Source organism: Panthera pardus, unplaced genomic scaffold, assembly GCF_024362965.1.
Source record: "Panthera pardus isolate Hobbes unplaced genomic scaffold, ASM2436296v1 HiC_scaffold_10, whole genome shotgun sequence".
Lineage (NCBI taxonomy): Eukaryota > Metazoa > Chordata > Mammalia > Carnivora > Felidae > Panthera > Panthera pardus.
Genome location: NW_026526655.1, coordinates 18,399,085 through 18,415,778, shown reverse-complemented (window position 1 = coordinate 18,415,778; position 16,694 = coordinate 18,399,085). Strand labels below are relative to the sequence as shown.

General features: G+C 43.3%; 2 protein-coding genes across 2 annotated transcripts; one reads left to right on the top strand and one right to left on the bottom strand.

Annotated features, from left to right (window-relative positions):
* The first annotated feature begins 57 nt into the window (after nt 1-57).
* OOSP4A (oocyte secreted protein family member 4A) lies at nt 58-1,201 on the top strand. Its single transcript, XM_053901740.1, is given in 2 exon segments — nt 58-109; nt 690-1,201. Coding segments are annotated over 2 exon segments (564 nt in total).
* A 2,056-nt stretch (nt 1,202-3,257) lies between these two features.
* Nucleotides 3,258-12,323, bottom strand: RESP18 (regulated endocrine specific protein 18). Its single transcript, XM_053901736.1, is given in 6 exon segments — nt 3,258-3,409; nt 5,292-5,379; nt 5,767-5,899; nt 6,908-7,012; nt 8,737-8,933; nt 12,313-12,323. Coding segments are annotated over 6 exon segments (585 nt in total). The 3' UTR covers nt 3,258-3,358.
* Between the last annotated feature and the right edge of the window lie 4,371 nt (nt 12,324-16,694).

The window sequence follows — 16,694 nt, the reverse complement described above, 5'->3', positions numbered from 1 at the left end:
AGTAAAACGCTGTGATGAACCTCCAATTTTATGGTTTACTGGATCAGATAATACCCAATGCATAATTACTGGTTGTCCCATGGCCTGGTGTTCAGTATTCCAGGGCCTGGTAAGAAACTAAGCTGCTTTTCAAATGGAGAATAGCTGATGGCCTAAAAGGGCACAGCTTTCCTTTAAAATCCTAGGGATCTACATTATAATAATCTTACTGGGGCTTGCCATAAGATTCACGTGATGTCTCCGTCTACTACAGACACTTCCGTTGCTCCTGAGGCCACTGGTCATAATTATCAAGTGAAAGGACTACTTGCATTGCCACTCGGAATTCCTGCAGAATGTTCCCTTGTTTCAGGCCATACGAAAGCCTCATGGGTTAGAGTTGAAATGTGTTTTCTGTTGCCTCAAATGCCAAAGAGGCCCATTCTTCCACAAAGAGTATTGTCTCTTTTTTATTGCAAGTGTCTCACTTTAGAGAGGGCATCTCGACATGCCACAGACAATTGGACCCTAGAAACTTCATTAATGTGGCAGGACTCTGAGCTTTCTTGAGGTCCTTCTTCCATGCATGTGTCTTATGACATCTAGGGTTCATGCTACCTTCTGCTCATCATATTCAGTTGCCACAATATCATCAAAATAATGGACCAGTGTGATTTCCTGTTTCCTCTGACATGTTGGATTGTCCGGAGGGCTCCTCATGCTTTTTGTGTTGATTTGTGGTTTTGAGGATGTGTTTGTAACCTGTAATGAGCACTGGCTTCAGGTCAGAATTAAACAAAATTCTTATTTGCATTACCAGAAACCCCAGCATTATGAAATATATCTGGGAACTGGCTGTCCTACAACTGGAGGGCTGTTGGACTTTTTTGAGTTTCTTTACCTAGTCTCTTCTTGTGGAATCAAAACTGAAGAGTGCCCATGGAGTATTCTCACTGAAAGTTCAATCACTTACAAGCCAACATATTTAAATATCACTGGTTACCTCCCAATATCATGCTATAATCAAAGAAGATTTTAATTCACTTTGGTGCAGAATGAGATAAAGAATAATAGTACTACATATGGGGAAACATCCCAAGGGCTAGTGGGACAGGAAAAGTCAATATCACCTTGAATGGAAAATGTGGAGACTCATCCACGACTATCTTTTGGGTATAGTTTTCCCCTTTTGGACCACATAAATTTTATCCTTCCCTGTTAAGGGTAGGAATTAAACTATAAATTCTAGATGGTGAGGTAACCTTATTGGCCTTGGCACGGTGACTGTCTGTGGATTGCACTGCCTATTAGAAGCTGCACTAGTGCCCAAGGGTATCATCTTTTACCAATTCATAAACGATATCTTTAAATGAAGAACTTGCTCCAATGTCTGCATTTGTGAACTCATTGGGTAGGGGAAAAAAAGAGCTTCTCTAGATTTTAAATTTATAATAAAGGCCTATTTAAAAGGCAAAACAACAACAACAAATTATAGACCAGTGTGATTTTCTGTGGGCCATCAAGTAAAAAATATCTCTCCGAGCCACACTTTTAAAGAGAACAGACTTGCCTTGTTTCTTCTTTACTTTTTAAAACGTGTGACTACTATAAAATTATATTTTTAGTTTTTTTTTTTGAAAAATTTAAATTGCGTATATAATTATAAATTATATTTCTACCAGACAACACTGACTTAGGAAATTCATCCTTTTCCATTCTTATCAGAGAAGACAGCTGGGAGAAGTTGGCATTCACATGACAGAGATAATAGTATATCCTAAAACGGTCTTTCTTGAGCTCAAAGAGTTTATAGATATTCTTTTTGTTTGTTTTTGAGAGAGAAGGAATGGGGGAGGGTCAGAGAGAGAGGGAGACACAGAATCTGAAGCTGGCTCCAGGCTCTGAGCTGTCAGCACAGAGCCCAACGCAGGCTCAAACTCACAGACCATGAGATCATGACCTGAGCCGAAGTTGGACGCTTAACTGAGCCGCCCAGGTGCCCCAAGTTTGTAGATATTCTTAATTTAATATATCAAATGTACCATCTTTTCCTTTATTTATTGCACTTTTGTTTCCTCCTTAAGAAGTCATTTCCAACTATCAGGACATGAAGTTATTCTTGTGCTATCCTCTAAATGCTTTATCTACAAAGTTTTGCAGAATAGAAGTTCAGAGAAGTGAAATAAAACCACCAAATGGCTTTAAGTATAGAATAAGTTTCATCATTTAATTGTTCACATTGACCTATAATACACCTGGATTCTATTTGTGTGTACATTTTAAGTTAAAGTGACAAAGGTGAATTTTTCTTGCAAGGGTACTCCATTGTTTCTGAACTATTTATTGAAAATATTACCTTCTGTCTGCAGGGCCACCTTTATTATAGAGTATCCGCATTGTTGTGGACCTATTTCTGGGCACTTTGTTTCATAGATCTACCTGTATATCCTCACATCAACACCACACTTCCTTAATTACTATAGCTTCTTCATACTAAGTATTGATAGCAGGGAGAGCAAATCATCCATTTCAGAAACATCTTTTCTCCTATTCACTTTTTACATTTTTTACTTTGAGAGGCTCCTAGTTATTGTTTTTTATTATTGAAGTATAACATATCCAATAAAGTATATAAACTTATGTTTATTGCCATATGATTATTAGTATATGCACACATATACTTAGAGAAATCAAATACTGATACCTGCCCACTTGTTTACACTTGTGAGTATCCAGTGAGTGTGAGAATATTTGAGAAGCATAAAGCTCTGCAAATAGGATATTCTGGTGTTCAGTTGGGCTGAACCTAGTTGGTCAGATTACCCACTCCCTTTTAAGATTTTCAGGTGTCAGGAGGAAACTGGCAGGAGCCATCAAAATGTTTAACGTGTGCACACTTTGGTTATAGCACTTCTCTGTTGATTCTTGGGAACAGGGTGATTGGGAGATGGCTGGCAGGAGTGGTAATGCTGGAGATGGAGACCCTCATAAAACAGCAGGGTCCAGGCCTGTCTGACATGGAAGGGTATGCAACTAGACCACACAGTGCAGGCAGGCGTGGGTGGGGAAGGCTGCATTCCAGCTGTGGTCCCACCTCCACTTTCTCCACTTCAGGAATGGTCATTGGAGGGAAGACAAGACAGCATTCCACCAGCACCAAGGAGCTGTGCTCTTTTTCACTGCACTCTTGTTCTGGTCCACCCCTACTCTTCCACTTCAGAGGCTCTGGCCGTGTCCAGACCCCACCCCCCCTACCTCAAGACAAATCACAGAAAGAGTTTGCACAAAAGTCCACTTTAATGATCCAGATTTGGGTCATCCTAGAACTGCCCCTCTGGAGGGCAGAGGGCACTGGGGCAGAGAGGCTTCATATGAGGTCTCAATCAGCAACAAGGTTGTGGCCCACAGTGGGGGGTGGCTCAAAGAAGTCCTAAAACAAGAAGAAACAAAGGATTGGAATCAGTATGTGGGAAGGTGGCCTCTTGCTCACCTACTTTCCCTCACAAAATGCTTCAATAACAGCCTGATTTGAGTAAGCTACAATGACTCAGCCCACCCATTGTCTGTCCTTCTGGCTCCCACAAAGAGTTCTCCAGCTCTCCCATGCTTTTCCCTGGGGCTCTGGGCTGGAGAAGAATGGCAGCACCTTGTTTGCATTTACAGAAACACCATGGCAACCATCCTTTGAAAGTGGATCTGTCACCTAGCTCTGGATGCCTTGACCTAACAACCAATCCAGACTTAGGAAGACCAGCTGCTCTCTGATGGAGTGGGGACTGGTTTCCTAGGAGAGCATGCAGGGCTGGAAGCTCCCTGTGGTGCAGGCTTCTTGCAGGCTCTCAGTTTCTATGCTTGCTCTTCTCACAGCCTATACCCCAACATCACAAGAGTGGCCTTTTGAAATCATGTATCACATTATGATTGTTTAGGGCTTCCTTAAAACTTCCCAGTTAACTTGCCACTACACTTAAAATAAAATCCATGAGTCCCTATATGGCCAGTCCTGGGCTTACTTCTCCAACCTAATCTTCTGCCACTGACTTTTCCACCTGTTCCTTTAACCTGAATGGTATACTTGCTTCAGGACATTTGTCACTGCTCTCTGCCTGGGATGACCATCCTTTATACCTTCCTCTGGCTGCCACCTTCTTGTAATTTAGGTCTTAGTCCAAAAAAAAAAAAAAAAAAAAAAGAAGACTTTTGTTAATGTGGAGGAGTTGGACGTTGGGAACAGCCCAATTCTCACTGCAGTCCCTGAGAGGAAGGGCAAGGGATGTGCCCCTGTGAAATGTCTGGGAATCAGGAGCCCTGGGTCCAGTCTTGGCTTTGCCATGAACCTACTATGTAGCTGTGAGTAAATCCCTTGACCAGCCTGGGCCCCAATGTCTTATCTATAAAGATAGATGGGAGTGCTAGATGGGTGTTTTTAATCTGGATTCTGAAGAGTTTAAGCATCTCAAAGAGATAACCCAGAGCCTTGCCCAGGTGACTTGCCCAGGCCACAGGGTAGAGCAAGGAGGGGAAGGAGTGCTGAATGTGAAGGCCTCTGGACTACCTCTCCCATTTATCCAAAGGAGCCTTGCTATCCCTTGCTGTATGCAAAGGAGTATACGGAGAGAAAAAAAGGACTTTTTAATTGTTTTTAATTTGGTAATTTTAGGGGTGCCTGGCTGGCTTAGTCAATAGAGCATGCGACTCTTGATCTCAGGTTCATGAATTTGAGCTCTGCATTGGGCATAGAACTCACTATAAATAGATAGATAGATAGATAGACAGATAAACTTGGCAATAAACTTTGCAATTTTCAATGCTTATTTTATTTTGTTTTTTAATGTTTATTTTGAGAGATGAGAAAGAGAGAGAAAGAGTGAGAGCACAGTGAGGGAGGGGCACAGAGAGACACAGAGAGACAGAGGATTGATCTGAAGCAGGCTCTGTTGTGACAGCAGTGAGCCCTACATGGGGCTTGAATTTAATGAACTACGAGATCATGACCTGAGTCAAATTCAGGCCCTTAACTGACTGAGACACCCAGGTGCCCCTCAATGCCTATTTTAGACTCAATGCCTATGCACAACCTATAGATAATTTCTTCTTTAGAGGCTTCCACATCTGCCCTCCCAACCTCTCATACTGATACCCCCAGGTGTTTCTGTGAGAGAGAAGGAGGGTGGGGGTACCTTTCGATTGGGAAAGAAAAGACCTTCAGCTTATCTGTTCACACCTCAATATTCATTCCCTTCATAGCTGCCTCCCTCATTTCAACAGGTTCTTGGTGATTCCAAACTCCTGAGAAAAAGTCAATCCCTTACCTTGACAGGGTTGGTCACCTCTCGTTTCAGGGTCTTCAGATCCACTTCAGAGGTAAAACATTGATCCCTGTTCACTTTGGCCATTGGGCTCTGGGAGGGGGGAAGCCAGAAATCAAGAAGAAGGCAGAAAAGGATGACAGGGCTCCAGAAGGGAAAGGGCAGGATCCAAAGTCAGGGATTTAAAATGCTTGAGAAGACACATAAGTCTTACCTTGGGGAATAGGAGTCAAAGTTTCTCCTTTTGCTTGCCCCTAGAAGAGACAGGGATGACAGATGGGAGGTAGGCCTGCTAACATCCATCTCTCCCTTTGCAGATATCACTAATGGCTAATGGAGCTGTTTTTTGTGGAGCCTAGACAAAACATCCAGATCATTCTCATAGTCCTGCCAGCAGCTCTTACCTGCAGTTTTAATATCTGTTCTCTCCCTGCTGTCTGTCTGTTAGATGTGTGGATCAACCATAGGCCTTTCATACCTTATCCCAGTGGTTTTGGTGGGAAAGGTTGCCTATCCATGCCTCAGACATGGATCTTGGGGGTAGAATCTGCTGATGTGCCCCATCTTCTGGGTCATCACACCCTGGGTGATGTCATCCTTCCAGAACAAACCTGCAGGGTGAAAGGATGTGGTGAATTGACACCTGGGACACTGACAGCTCGGAGCCTGAAGCCTGCTTTGGATTCTGTGTCTCCCTCTGTCTCTGCCCCTCCCCTGCTTGTGCTATGTCTCTCTCTCTCAAAAATAAATAAACATTAAATTTAGAAAAAAAAAAGTTGCTTAGCATAGTGCCTGGTGTGCAATAAATTTTCAACTAGGATTATATTCTGTTTGCTGGTTCATTTGATGCTATTGTGAGGATTAAAAGAGATTAGGGATGTAAAGAGTGCTTAGAAAACTCTTAGGAAGCGATTCCCAAACTTTAGTGTGCATCGGAACTTCCTTGTTAAAACACAAATTACTGTTTCCCACCCCCAGAGTTCTTGATTCAGTAGATCTGGGGTGAAGCTCAAGAATTAGCATTTCTAACAAGTTCTTTGGTGGTGCTGATGCTCCTGGTCCTGGGATGCACTTTGAGAACAGCTGCTCTAAGGCATTACACGCATATTAGACATCAGCAGTAGTACCAATCATATGAATTCAAGGTAGATTTCCTATCTGACCCTCCCCCATTCATTAAATTCTGCTCTAAGGAAGCATCAGCCATCTGTCTCCAAGGGACTTTCCACTCCATTTCATTCCTCCTCTCTACTAGTCATCCATTTGCTCTGCTTCCTACTCAGAGGCTGAGGGTGTGTGTGTGTTCTGGCTGAGAACTTAAGGATTCCTGGCTATGGAAAAACTCAGATAGCACTATGGGTTGGAGCTCATCAGAAGGAGTTGGATGCTGGCTTCTTCTAGAAGCCTCTGCTGGGTTCTTCCAGGGTGATCAAGGTCAAACAGTCCACCTATCCACCCCCATTGCAGTCATACCCCCTTCTCCATGAGGTGAGCATGACAGGAAAGTTTCAAGTAGAGAAATCTGACAAAGAAAGCCCATCCACAGATCAAACAGCCCCTCACTCACCCACCCCAATTTTCTGATCAGGCTCCAGCCTCTCTTCCCAGCCTGTACTCACTTAGGGGCACAATCTGCTGGAGTACAACTTGCAAGTGCTGGAAGACTATAGAGACAAATCCTTGGAGGGGCCAGAGCTGCCCCACTCCCACTTGGCCGTGACCATCTAAGGGCAGAATGGTGGAATCAGCAAGAGAGCTTGGCCAGAAGCTTTTTAAATCCCAGTTGAAGAAAAGCAGCTGTCTTTCACTATCACCCCTGGGTTCCCTGGTCTCTGTTCCTCTCACCAGACCCTTCTTCCTTACAAATCCTCCTTCTTTTCATTTTTCCCTCCCCCCCCATCACCACCTGCCCTGTTCTTCAGCACCTGCACCTCATTCTCCCTTGATGCCATTTTCCAGGTAAGAGCTTGCAAGCAAAGCAGCCTGTGGAGGATGAACTAAGAAGACGCTCAGAAAGCTACACACCTGGAATGGATAATCAGGTGATAAGTGGGGCATGGGAAGCAGGTGAGCTGCATCTCAAAGAAGGCCTGAAATCCTGGAGGGGATTAGAACGGAGGCCTGGAATCCTTAGAGGAAGGAAGTATTGGTAAGTACAGGATTTGTGTGTCTGGATCCTTGTCCAGAAAACCAGTTTGTCTAACTGCATAGGAGAAGGACAGGGTGTGGGGGAGAACAATCCCTAATGCTATAACACTTTCATTATTCCGGGTAGACGGGGTAGAGTTGGCAAAGTCCATTTTTTTTTATGTAATGGAATTACCATGAGTCATTACGGACAGGCATTAAAAAGGAATTGTCCTCTGGAATCAAATGGATCCCCATACCAATTCCCTGCCTTTAGGAAGGAGTAGAACCTCCAGCAGCCTACTGAGAAAGATAAGAACTTCTTCTGGAAGGGGAGATCATTGTCTGAGGCATTGATCCCAGGACTGATAGGAAAACTGGTGACCTGGACACCCTCTGCCAGAACGCACAAAGCACCTGGCGCTGTCCGTGGTGCTGAGGGGGTGGCCGAAACCTGGCTAGGAAGAGGCGTCTGAGCGGCAAAGAGGGCGAGGCATCCCTACAAGAACGTCCCCCCCGCCGCCCCCCGCCCCTCCACCAGCACACACACACACTCCTCCAGTCAACCGCCACCAGGCCTCCTCCCACAGTTCTTCACGAGTCCTCCGCATTGGCCTCTAAATCCAAGAATCCGGCGAGGAAAGTTGGCGTCAGACTAGGAGTTTGCGCCCTCTTCCCCACGCTCTTGGCACTGGAATCCTCGAGTCTGCGCAGTCAGTCTCTGGCTGCTCAGACGTGAGTCAGCGCTGGTCTCCCCCGAGGGCGCTGAGTGGAGGGAGAGGAAGAAGGATGGGCCTTTTCCCCTCCATTCTCTTTTACCCAGCTTAGCCTTCTCCTTCTTATCAGAAATTAGATCGCAGACGCCAGGCTCTGAGGGCTTATGATGAATCCCTGGCTCGTTTCTCGGCTCAGCTTTCCCTCTGGAGTCAGGACGCCCGTACCCGTGGGTCCCTGCTCCTATTGTCCAGAGATCCTGCCTATCCCTCAGCTCCTGGCATCTCTCTTCCTTGGTCCCTCGGTGCGTCTTCTCCTGTACCGGCATAGGCGGGGCTTACTTCCCTCTGCCCACTTATTTTCCCGTTCTCCTTCACAATCTTCCCTGAGTTCGCTTCTCTTAGGTCCAGATCCCACATGCGGAGCCCCACCCCAGGGCTGCGTCTCTTTCTACGAGACGCTCCCACATTTGTCTCTTTTCACGTTCTCAGACACATACTCATACTTTTCCTCCTAAGTTCCTAACCTTGAGGCCCCCGACCCACTTCTCTCAGGATCGCTCTCTGGCCTGCCCTTCCCCACCCCCTCCCCCAGGTTTCCTCCTGACCGTGGCCACTAATGTCGCTGCAGCCCCCTGGGCGGCTGTTCAGCAGCACGAAGCAGAGGAGTAGCGGAAGCCCCCCAGAACCCCTAGACCACAGTAGGTGCTGCATTCTCCCGGGATCAGCGCGTTCACTCCCCTCCTAAGTTGCAGAGAAAGTAGAGACAGCAGCAGGAGGGGCTAAACTGGACTGTAGCTTCCCACTTGCAGCGAGGGTTGGATCTGCACAACCCTCCCTTGGCAGCTTGGCCAATCGCGGGCGGACCCTGTCCCCTGCGGACGCGTAGCCAACTCCTCCCCTTGTTTTTTTTTGTTTTTGTTTTTGTTTTTGTTTTTTTACCGCCCCCAGAACCATCCTAACTCATCCCCAGTTTCCTATATAACCACAATACCAGACATCTGTGGTAGGCTAAATAATGGTCCCTAAATATGTCCATGTCAGAGTCTCTTGGAGCCTGTGAATGTTATATGGTAAAAGGGACTTTGCAGTGTGATTAACCTTAGAAGGTGATTAACCTCAGATGAGATTATCTTTGGATTTTCCAGGTGTGCCCTGTATAATTACAAGAGTCTTTGTAAGAGAGGAGAGTCAGTAGTGGGAGATGTGACATTGGAAGAGGTTTGGATAGATGTCAGGAAGAAGCCACAAGCCAAGGAATGCAAACAGCCTCTAGAAGCTGAAAAAGGCAGGAAAATGGATTCTTCCTTTAAGACTCCCGAAGGAACACAGCCCTGCTGACATCTTGATTTTAGACTTCTGACTTCCAGACAGTGAGTTTCACAAATTTGTGTAGTTTTAAGCCACTAAGTTTGAAGTGATTTGTTATAGCAGCAATTGGATAAGAACATAACAACTAGACGTGTTTATAATTCCCTAATACTCACAGTTCTCTGGTACTTCTAGATACAACTCATTTATCAGATAAATGGTTTGTGAATATTTTCTCCAACTCTGAACATTTCATTTTAATTTTCTTACTGTGTCTTTTGAAGAACAAAATATTTTCATTTTGAGGAAGTACAATTTATCAATTTTATCTTTTTATGGCAAATGCTTTCTGTTTCTTAAAAATGTTTCACAACCCAAACCTACCGAGATTTTTCTCCTGTTTTCTTCACAACATTTGGTTCATCGAGTCAGTCAGAAAGCATTTCCTCTTTTGCTATTCTGTGAAAGGCTTTGTACATGATTGATATTACTTCTTCAAGCATTTGGGCTCAGAGTTTCTTTGTGAGAAAGTTTTATTACAATTTAATTTCTTCAACTATTCAAGATACCCTATTTCTTTTCATGTCTGTTTTGGAAACTTAAATTTTTCAAGAAATTTGTCCATGACATTTAAGTTATCACATATTATTTCCCTTTATTTTCTTTGGGTCTCATTTCCTTTATTTTTCGAACTTCCTGAGTTGATAGTTTATCATTGATTTACATGTTTTCTTTTTTTTTAATTTTTAAAAATGTTTTATTTATTTTTGAGACAGAGAGAGACAGAGCATGAGCAGGGGAAGGGCAGAGAGAGGGAGCGAGACACAGAATTTGAAGCGGGGTTCCAGGCTCTCAGCTGTCAGCACAGTGGCCAGCGGCGGGGCTCGAACTCATGAACCAGGAGATCATGACCTGAGCGGAAGTCGCACGCTCAACCGACTGAGCCACCCAGGTGCCCCACATGTTTTCTTCTTCACAGTAAATGCATGTACAGCTACACATTTCCCTCTAAGCATGACTTTTTTGTGTTTTAATTATCAAGTGGTTAATATTTTCTAATTTTTCTTGTAACTTCTTAGACCCATGGATCATTTGGAAGGATGTTGCAATTAGGGACTTTTTAGTTTTTTTTTCTTTATTTATATTTTCTTTATTTTTTTATTAATTTTTTTTAATGTTCACATATTTTTGAGGAAGAGAGAGAGAGAGAGAGAGACAGAATGTGAGCAGGGGAGGGGCAGAGAGAGGGAGACAGAGCTGTCACAGCTGCGACAGCTGTGTGTTGTCAGCACAGAGTCTGATGCCGGGCTTGAACTCGCAAACCATGAGATCATGACCTGAGCCGAAGTCTGTCGTCCAACTGACTGAGCCACCGAGGTTCCCCTGTCATTATATTTAAAGTATATGTCTTATAAACAAGATATAGTTTGATTCTGTTTTGTTTTGTTGTGTTTGTAAATCCAGACTGGCAATCTCCACCTTTTGATTGGATTGTTTAATAGTTCCTTACATTTAATGTAATTATTGATATGTTTGGGATTAGTTCTGCTACCTTGTTATTTGTTTTTTATTTGTCTTACCCATTTTCCATTGTTTCTCCTCTCCTTTCTTTTGGAATAATCAAGTAATTTTTAGTATTCAACTTTATTGACTTTTTAGCTATTCATCTTTATATTGTATTGTTTTTTAAAGTTTATTTATTTATTTTGAGAGAGAGAGAAAGAGAGTGCGCAGGGGAGGGGCAGAGAGAAAGGGAGAGAGAAACCCAAGCAGGCTCTGCACTGTCAGCACAGAGCCTGAAGTGTGGCTTGAACTCATGAACTATGAGAAGCCTAGTTAAGGCGGGAGCATTTTAGTTCTGTTCTTAATCCTAGGCTGTATCCTTTAGTGCTGTGACATTGTGCTTACACCTAGAATTTGGTCCTTTTGGGATTTTACTGAAAACCCCAGGGCGTTTACCAAGACCTTCTAATTTCATGGGTCCTGAACCCCACGTTTGGTCTCCTTAACACACTGTGGCAGCTTCCAAAATCCCTGCTCAGATATTTGACTTTTCCACTAGATTCCTTGAAATCTCTTCTTGAACATGTACCATTTAAAAGGTAGTTAACTATTTGAAGGAAATTTGTATGTGGATTTTGGGGTTCACCTCTCTGTAGCTCACTCAGTTCCCAGATTTCTTCCTCGTTTCCAGCTGCTCTGTCATTTCTGTGTTCCAGCCTGTGTTTCAGAGGCCCGTCAGACTGCCACTTTCCTGCCCATGCTCTATTTCCCTATGTGCTGTAGGGAAACATGAAGTGTCCTTAGGAGGAAAGCCTGTTAAATGTGGGACTCACCTGTGGACTCTGTTTTTTTCAAAGATTATATTCCCTCTAGTTTTTCTTGCTTTTGGTTGGTCTCCATGCTTTCAAATGCTTATTTTTATATTTCGTCTCGAGTACATATGTTCAATGTTAGAGACTAACACAAACTATTTTGTCATACCAGGAGCTGGAAGTTTATGTGGTTATCATGGACTTGGGTTATACATGATATTTGAAAACTATTTACAGAAATAATTTGAGGCCTAAGAGCAAATGAGTATGAATCTGCTTTGAGAAATATAATGCTGTAGGAAAACAGAACATACTGGTCTTTGGGTGGGTTGAACAGAGGTCACTCAGCTTTTCTCCCTTCTAAGATTTCAAACTACCAGGGAAATTGGAGGGGGCCTTAATGCTGGGAGTAGTAACCTCAGAAAACAAAGCAGGTTCTCCAGCCTATTGGACCTGGAGTTCAAAGGAGGAAGTTCCTTTCCCAAGGGGAAAATAACCACCAGAAAGGGTGGTGGGTGGGTGAGGAATGACTGCAGTTCAGCTGTGGTTCTACTCTACCTTGCAGTCATGTTATGAATGATGACTAGAAGGAGAAAGGAACCAAAGCCAGGCCGCCACCCCCACCACGAATATCTTCTCTATTCTGGCTCTCCATATTTTCCTTCAGAGGCTCTTGTTGGAGCCCACAGAAAAGTTTTGATGAAAACGCACTTTAAAAATCCCAAAACGGGTTGTCCTAGACCTGCCCTTCTAGATGCCAATGCAGGGTGTAGGGATGGGGATACCTTAATCAGCTACAAAGTTTTGCTCAGAGGAGGAAGAAGTTTAAAAAGCTCTAAAGTGGAAGGAAACATGGGATTTGCAATTTGTGTGGATATATGCTGGAGGACTCCCCCATCTACAGCATAAAACATCTCCCCCCTCCCAATAAATAATAAGCTCTAATAGTAGTCCTGATTTGGGCAAGTCCTAAGGCATGGTGACTTAGCAACTGCCTGACAGCTGGCCTCCCCTTGGGTCCAGTATCTGATCTTCTCTTCCCTCCCCTCATTTCCCCATAGCTTTAGAGTTACTCAAAGACCCTGACTTGGAGAAGAGCGGCAGATTCTTTTATGCATACTTTAGCACCATGGCAACCAGTTCTCATTGTGGGGATTAGTCATTTAGGGCTGCTGATGTCACCACAGCGACCAATCCAGGCAGATGAAGCATGGTTACCATGGTGACAGGAGGCCGGAGCTGTTTCCTTGGAGACCATAAGGGTCTGGATTCTGCCTGAAGTTCAGGCTGTCTCTGGGTAGAGTACATGGCCAGCTAGAGATACTCAGCTCTATGCAATGCCCAGTCCAAGCTACCAGTGTCCTCCTGGACAAAAACAATACTTCTTAACAGGCCTGTCTTTTCCACTCTTGTCCTCTATCAATACGTTATCCAGCAGTAGTAGGGTGGTCTTTTAAAATTGTACATCACATCATTCTATTCATTTCCTTAAAATCCCTAGTGATTTTCTTCTGTCCTTTGTTGTTTTTTTTTTTTAAGTTTATTTATTTATTTGTGGTGGCAGGAAGGGGAGGAGGCAGAGGGACAGGGAGAAAGAGAATCCCTGAAGGCCGAGTCTGCCTTCAGCGCAGAACCCAGCTTGAGACTCAATCCCATAAACTGTGAGATTATGACCTCAGCTGAAATCAAGAGTTCAACGCTTAACCAACTGAGCCACCCAGGAGACCGTCTTTTGCCCTTTGTATAAGATCTAGACTCTTTACTACTAGCTGAAAAGCCCCAAATGGTCAGTTTTGGGTCTACTTCTCCAACTGCATTTCTTACCACTAGCTGTTCTGTTTGTTCCTCTAATGTGCTATTTTAGAACCAAAAATATCCAATAACCAAAATAAAAACTTGCTGGATGGGCTCAATAACAGAATAGGAATACAGAAGAAAGTATCTGTTAACTTGAAGATGGACCAATAGAAGTGATCCAATCAGAACAACAGAGACAAAAACATTGGAGAAAAAAGTAAACAGAGCCTCAGCGACCTGTGGGACAATACTAAAAGTCTAACATTCATGTCATTGGAGTCCCAGAAGGAGAAGGGTAGTAAATTAAAAATATTTGAAGAAATAATGGCTGAAAACTTCCCAAGTTTGTCATAAGCCACAAACCTACAGATCCAATAAGTTCAGTGAACTTCAAATGAAACCAGTAACCAAGGGGTTAATGGGGCAGATAAGCACAGCTGCAACTTTTTAGCCCAAATCTGCTTGTTCTCAGAATGCTGTCCACCACCATGGTTCTATAAGATGATACAAGGATATTCTGACACCATGATAACCAAGTGTTGATTTAGTTTTGCAAAGACTCAAGGTTTAACCAAGAAGCTGGCCAGAGCCAGTCAGGATTAGCGGCCACCTCTTTGAAATGAGAGAGCAAAATGAAATTAATTGTCTCGTACTTAGTAACTTCCTTTATTATTTTTCTTTTCCAAGTTTTTATTTAAATCCCAGCTAGTTAACATACAATGAATATTAGTTTAAGGTGTAGGATTTAGTGACTCATCACTTACATACAACACCCAGTGCTCATTGCAAGTGTCCTCTTTAATCCCCATCGTCTATTTAAACCATCCCCCCTGCCACCTCCCCTCCAGTGACCCACAGTTTATTCACTATAGTTAAAACTCTGTTTTCTGGTTTGCCTCTGTCTTCCCCCCCCCCCAATGTTCAACTGTTTTGTTTCTTAAGTTCCATATATGAGTTAAATCATATGGTATTTATCTTTCTCTGACTGACTTATTTCACTTTGTACAATATTCTCTAACTTCCTTTATTTTTGAGTCATGAAGCCTTTCTCTCCTTTACCCAGACCCCTTTCCACTTGCCTTTAAAAATCCCTGACCCTTGGGGCACCTGAGTGGCTCAGTTGGTCAAACGTCTGACTTCAGCTCGGGTCATGGTCTTGCAGTCTGTGAGTTTGAGCCCCACATCAGGCTATGTGCTGACAGCTCAGATCCTGGGGTCTGCTTCGGATTCGTGTCTTCCTCTCTCTCTGCCCCTCCCATACTCACACTCTGTCTCTCTCTCTGTCAAAAATAAAATTTAAAAACATAAAAAAAAATTTTTTTTAAATCCCTGGTCCTTCCCCTCTGAGGAGGCAAATTTGAGTATGCCCTTTCATCTCTTAATTTGGCTGCCTCTTGAATAAACCCTTTCCTTGCTACAAACTTGATGTCTCAGTGATTGGCCTTTACCTGCATCAGGCAGATGAACTGGAGTTTGTTTACACAAACAAGATAAGCTTGAAAAAATCCATGCCTTGACACATCATAATCAAACTTCTAAAAACTAAAAACAAAGACAAAATCTGGAAAAAAGCCAGAGAAAAACAACTCATCACTTATAGGAGAACAATAATCCAAATGATTGTGGATTTTTCATTATGATCTATGGGGGACAGAAGGAAATGGAATGACATTTTAAAAGTAGTGAAAGAGGGGCGCCTGGGTGGCGCAATTGGTTAAGCGTCTGACTTCAGCCAGGTCACGATCTCGCGGTCCGTGAGTTCGAGCCCCGCGTCGGGCTCTGGGCTGATGGCTCGGAGCCTGGAGCCTGTTTCCGATTCTGTGTCTCCCTCTCTCTCTGCCCCTCCCCCGTTCATGCTCTGTCTCTCTCTGTCCCAAAAATAAATAAATAAATAAAAAAAAACGTTGAAAAAAAAAATTAAAAGTAGTGAAAGAAAAGAGCTGTCAACCCAGTATTCTATACCAAGCAAAATATACTTCAGGAACGAAGGTGAAACAAAGATGGAGAAAAACTAATTTGTAGCCAGCAGACCTGCTCTAAAGAATTGCTAAAGGAAATTCTTCAGATAAAAAGGAAATGATTTCAGAAGGAAATCCAGAACATCAAGAATGGAGACAGTAATCAAAATGGGAACTATCTGGGTAAATATATTCTTCTCCTTTTGAATTACTTGCAATATGTTTGATGGTTCAAAGCAAAAGTTATTAACAGTGTCTGATAGAGTTTCAAATGTATGTGGATGTAACTGATTCTAATCGACAGCTGCAACATAAAAGCCAGAGAGGGAAGGAACATATGCTAGTAAGATCTCTGCATTTGGCTCAAAATGGTAAGATCATAAGCAGACTGTGAAAAGTTAAATGTGTATACTCAGATCCTTAGAGCAACCACTTGAAAAGTATAGAAAGATAATGAAAAATACAATTGCTAAATTAAAATAGAATATTGAAAAGTGTTTCAATAACCCCAAATAAGGAAGGAAAGAATGCACACAATTATGGAGGCTGAGAAATCCCATGGTTTGCTGTCTGCAAGCAGAGAACCAGGAAAGCTGGTGGTGTAATTTAGTTTGAGTCCCAAGACTTGAGAACCAGGTGAGCTGATGATATGAGTTCCAATCTGAGTCCTGATGTCCAGGGGCAGGAGAAGACATATGTCCCAGCTCAAGCAGAGAGCAGAGTCATCCTCCCTCCACCTTTTTGTTCTGTTTGGGTCCTCCATAGATTGGATGATGCCCACCCGTGTTAATGAGGACATCTTCTTTGCTCAATCTACTAATTCAAATGCTGTTCTCTTTCAGAGACATCCTCATAGACGCACTCAGATATAATGTTTTACCATCTATCTAAGAACCCCTTTGCCAGTCAAATGGACACATAAAATTAACCATCACAATGGGCAACTGGGAATGAACCCTGTTGGGGACCCCTGAGGATCTGTGTAGAACTTGTCTCAGATTTACCCCACCAGGGATGGATCTGCAGGAATATATATCTACTAAACTCAATCCTTAACTGCCTCTGGGAGTGTTAATTCCCAGACATCTCAGAGTTGTCTTGAGCACAGGTAGGCAAGTTTCTCTAGCATTCCAGAATACCCACAGGACAAGAAGTAGAGTGTCAGCTTGAGGTGAGAAGCTGTCA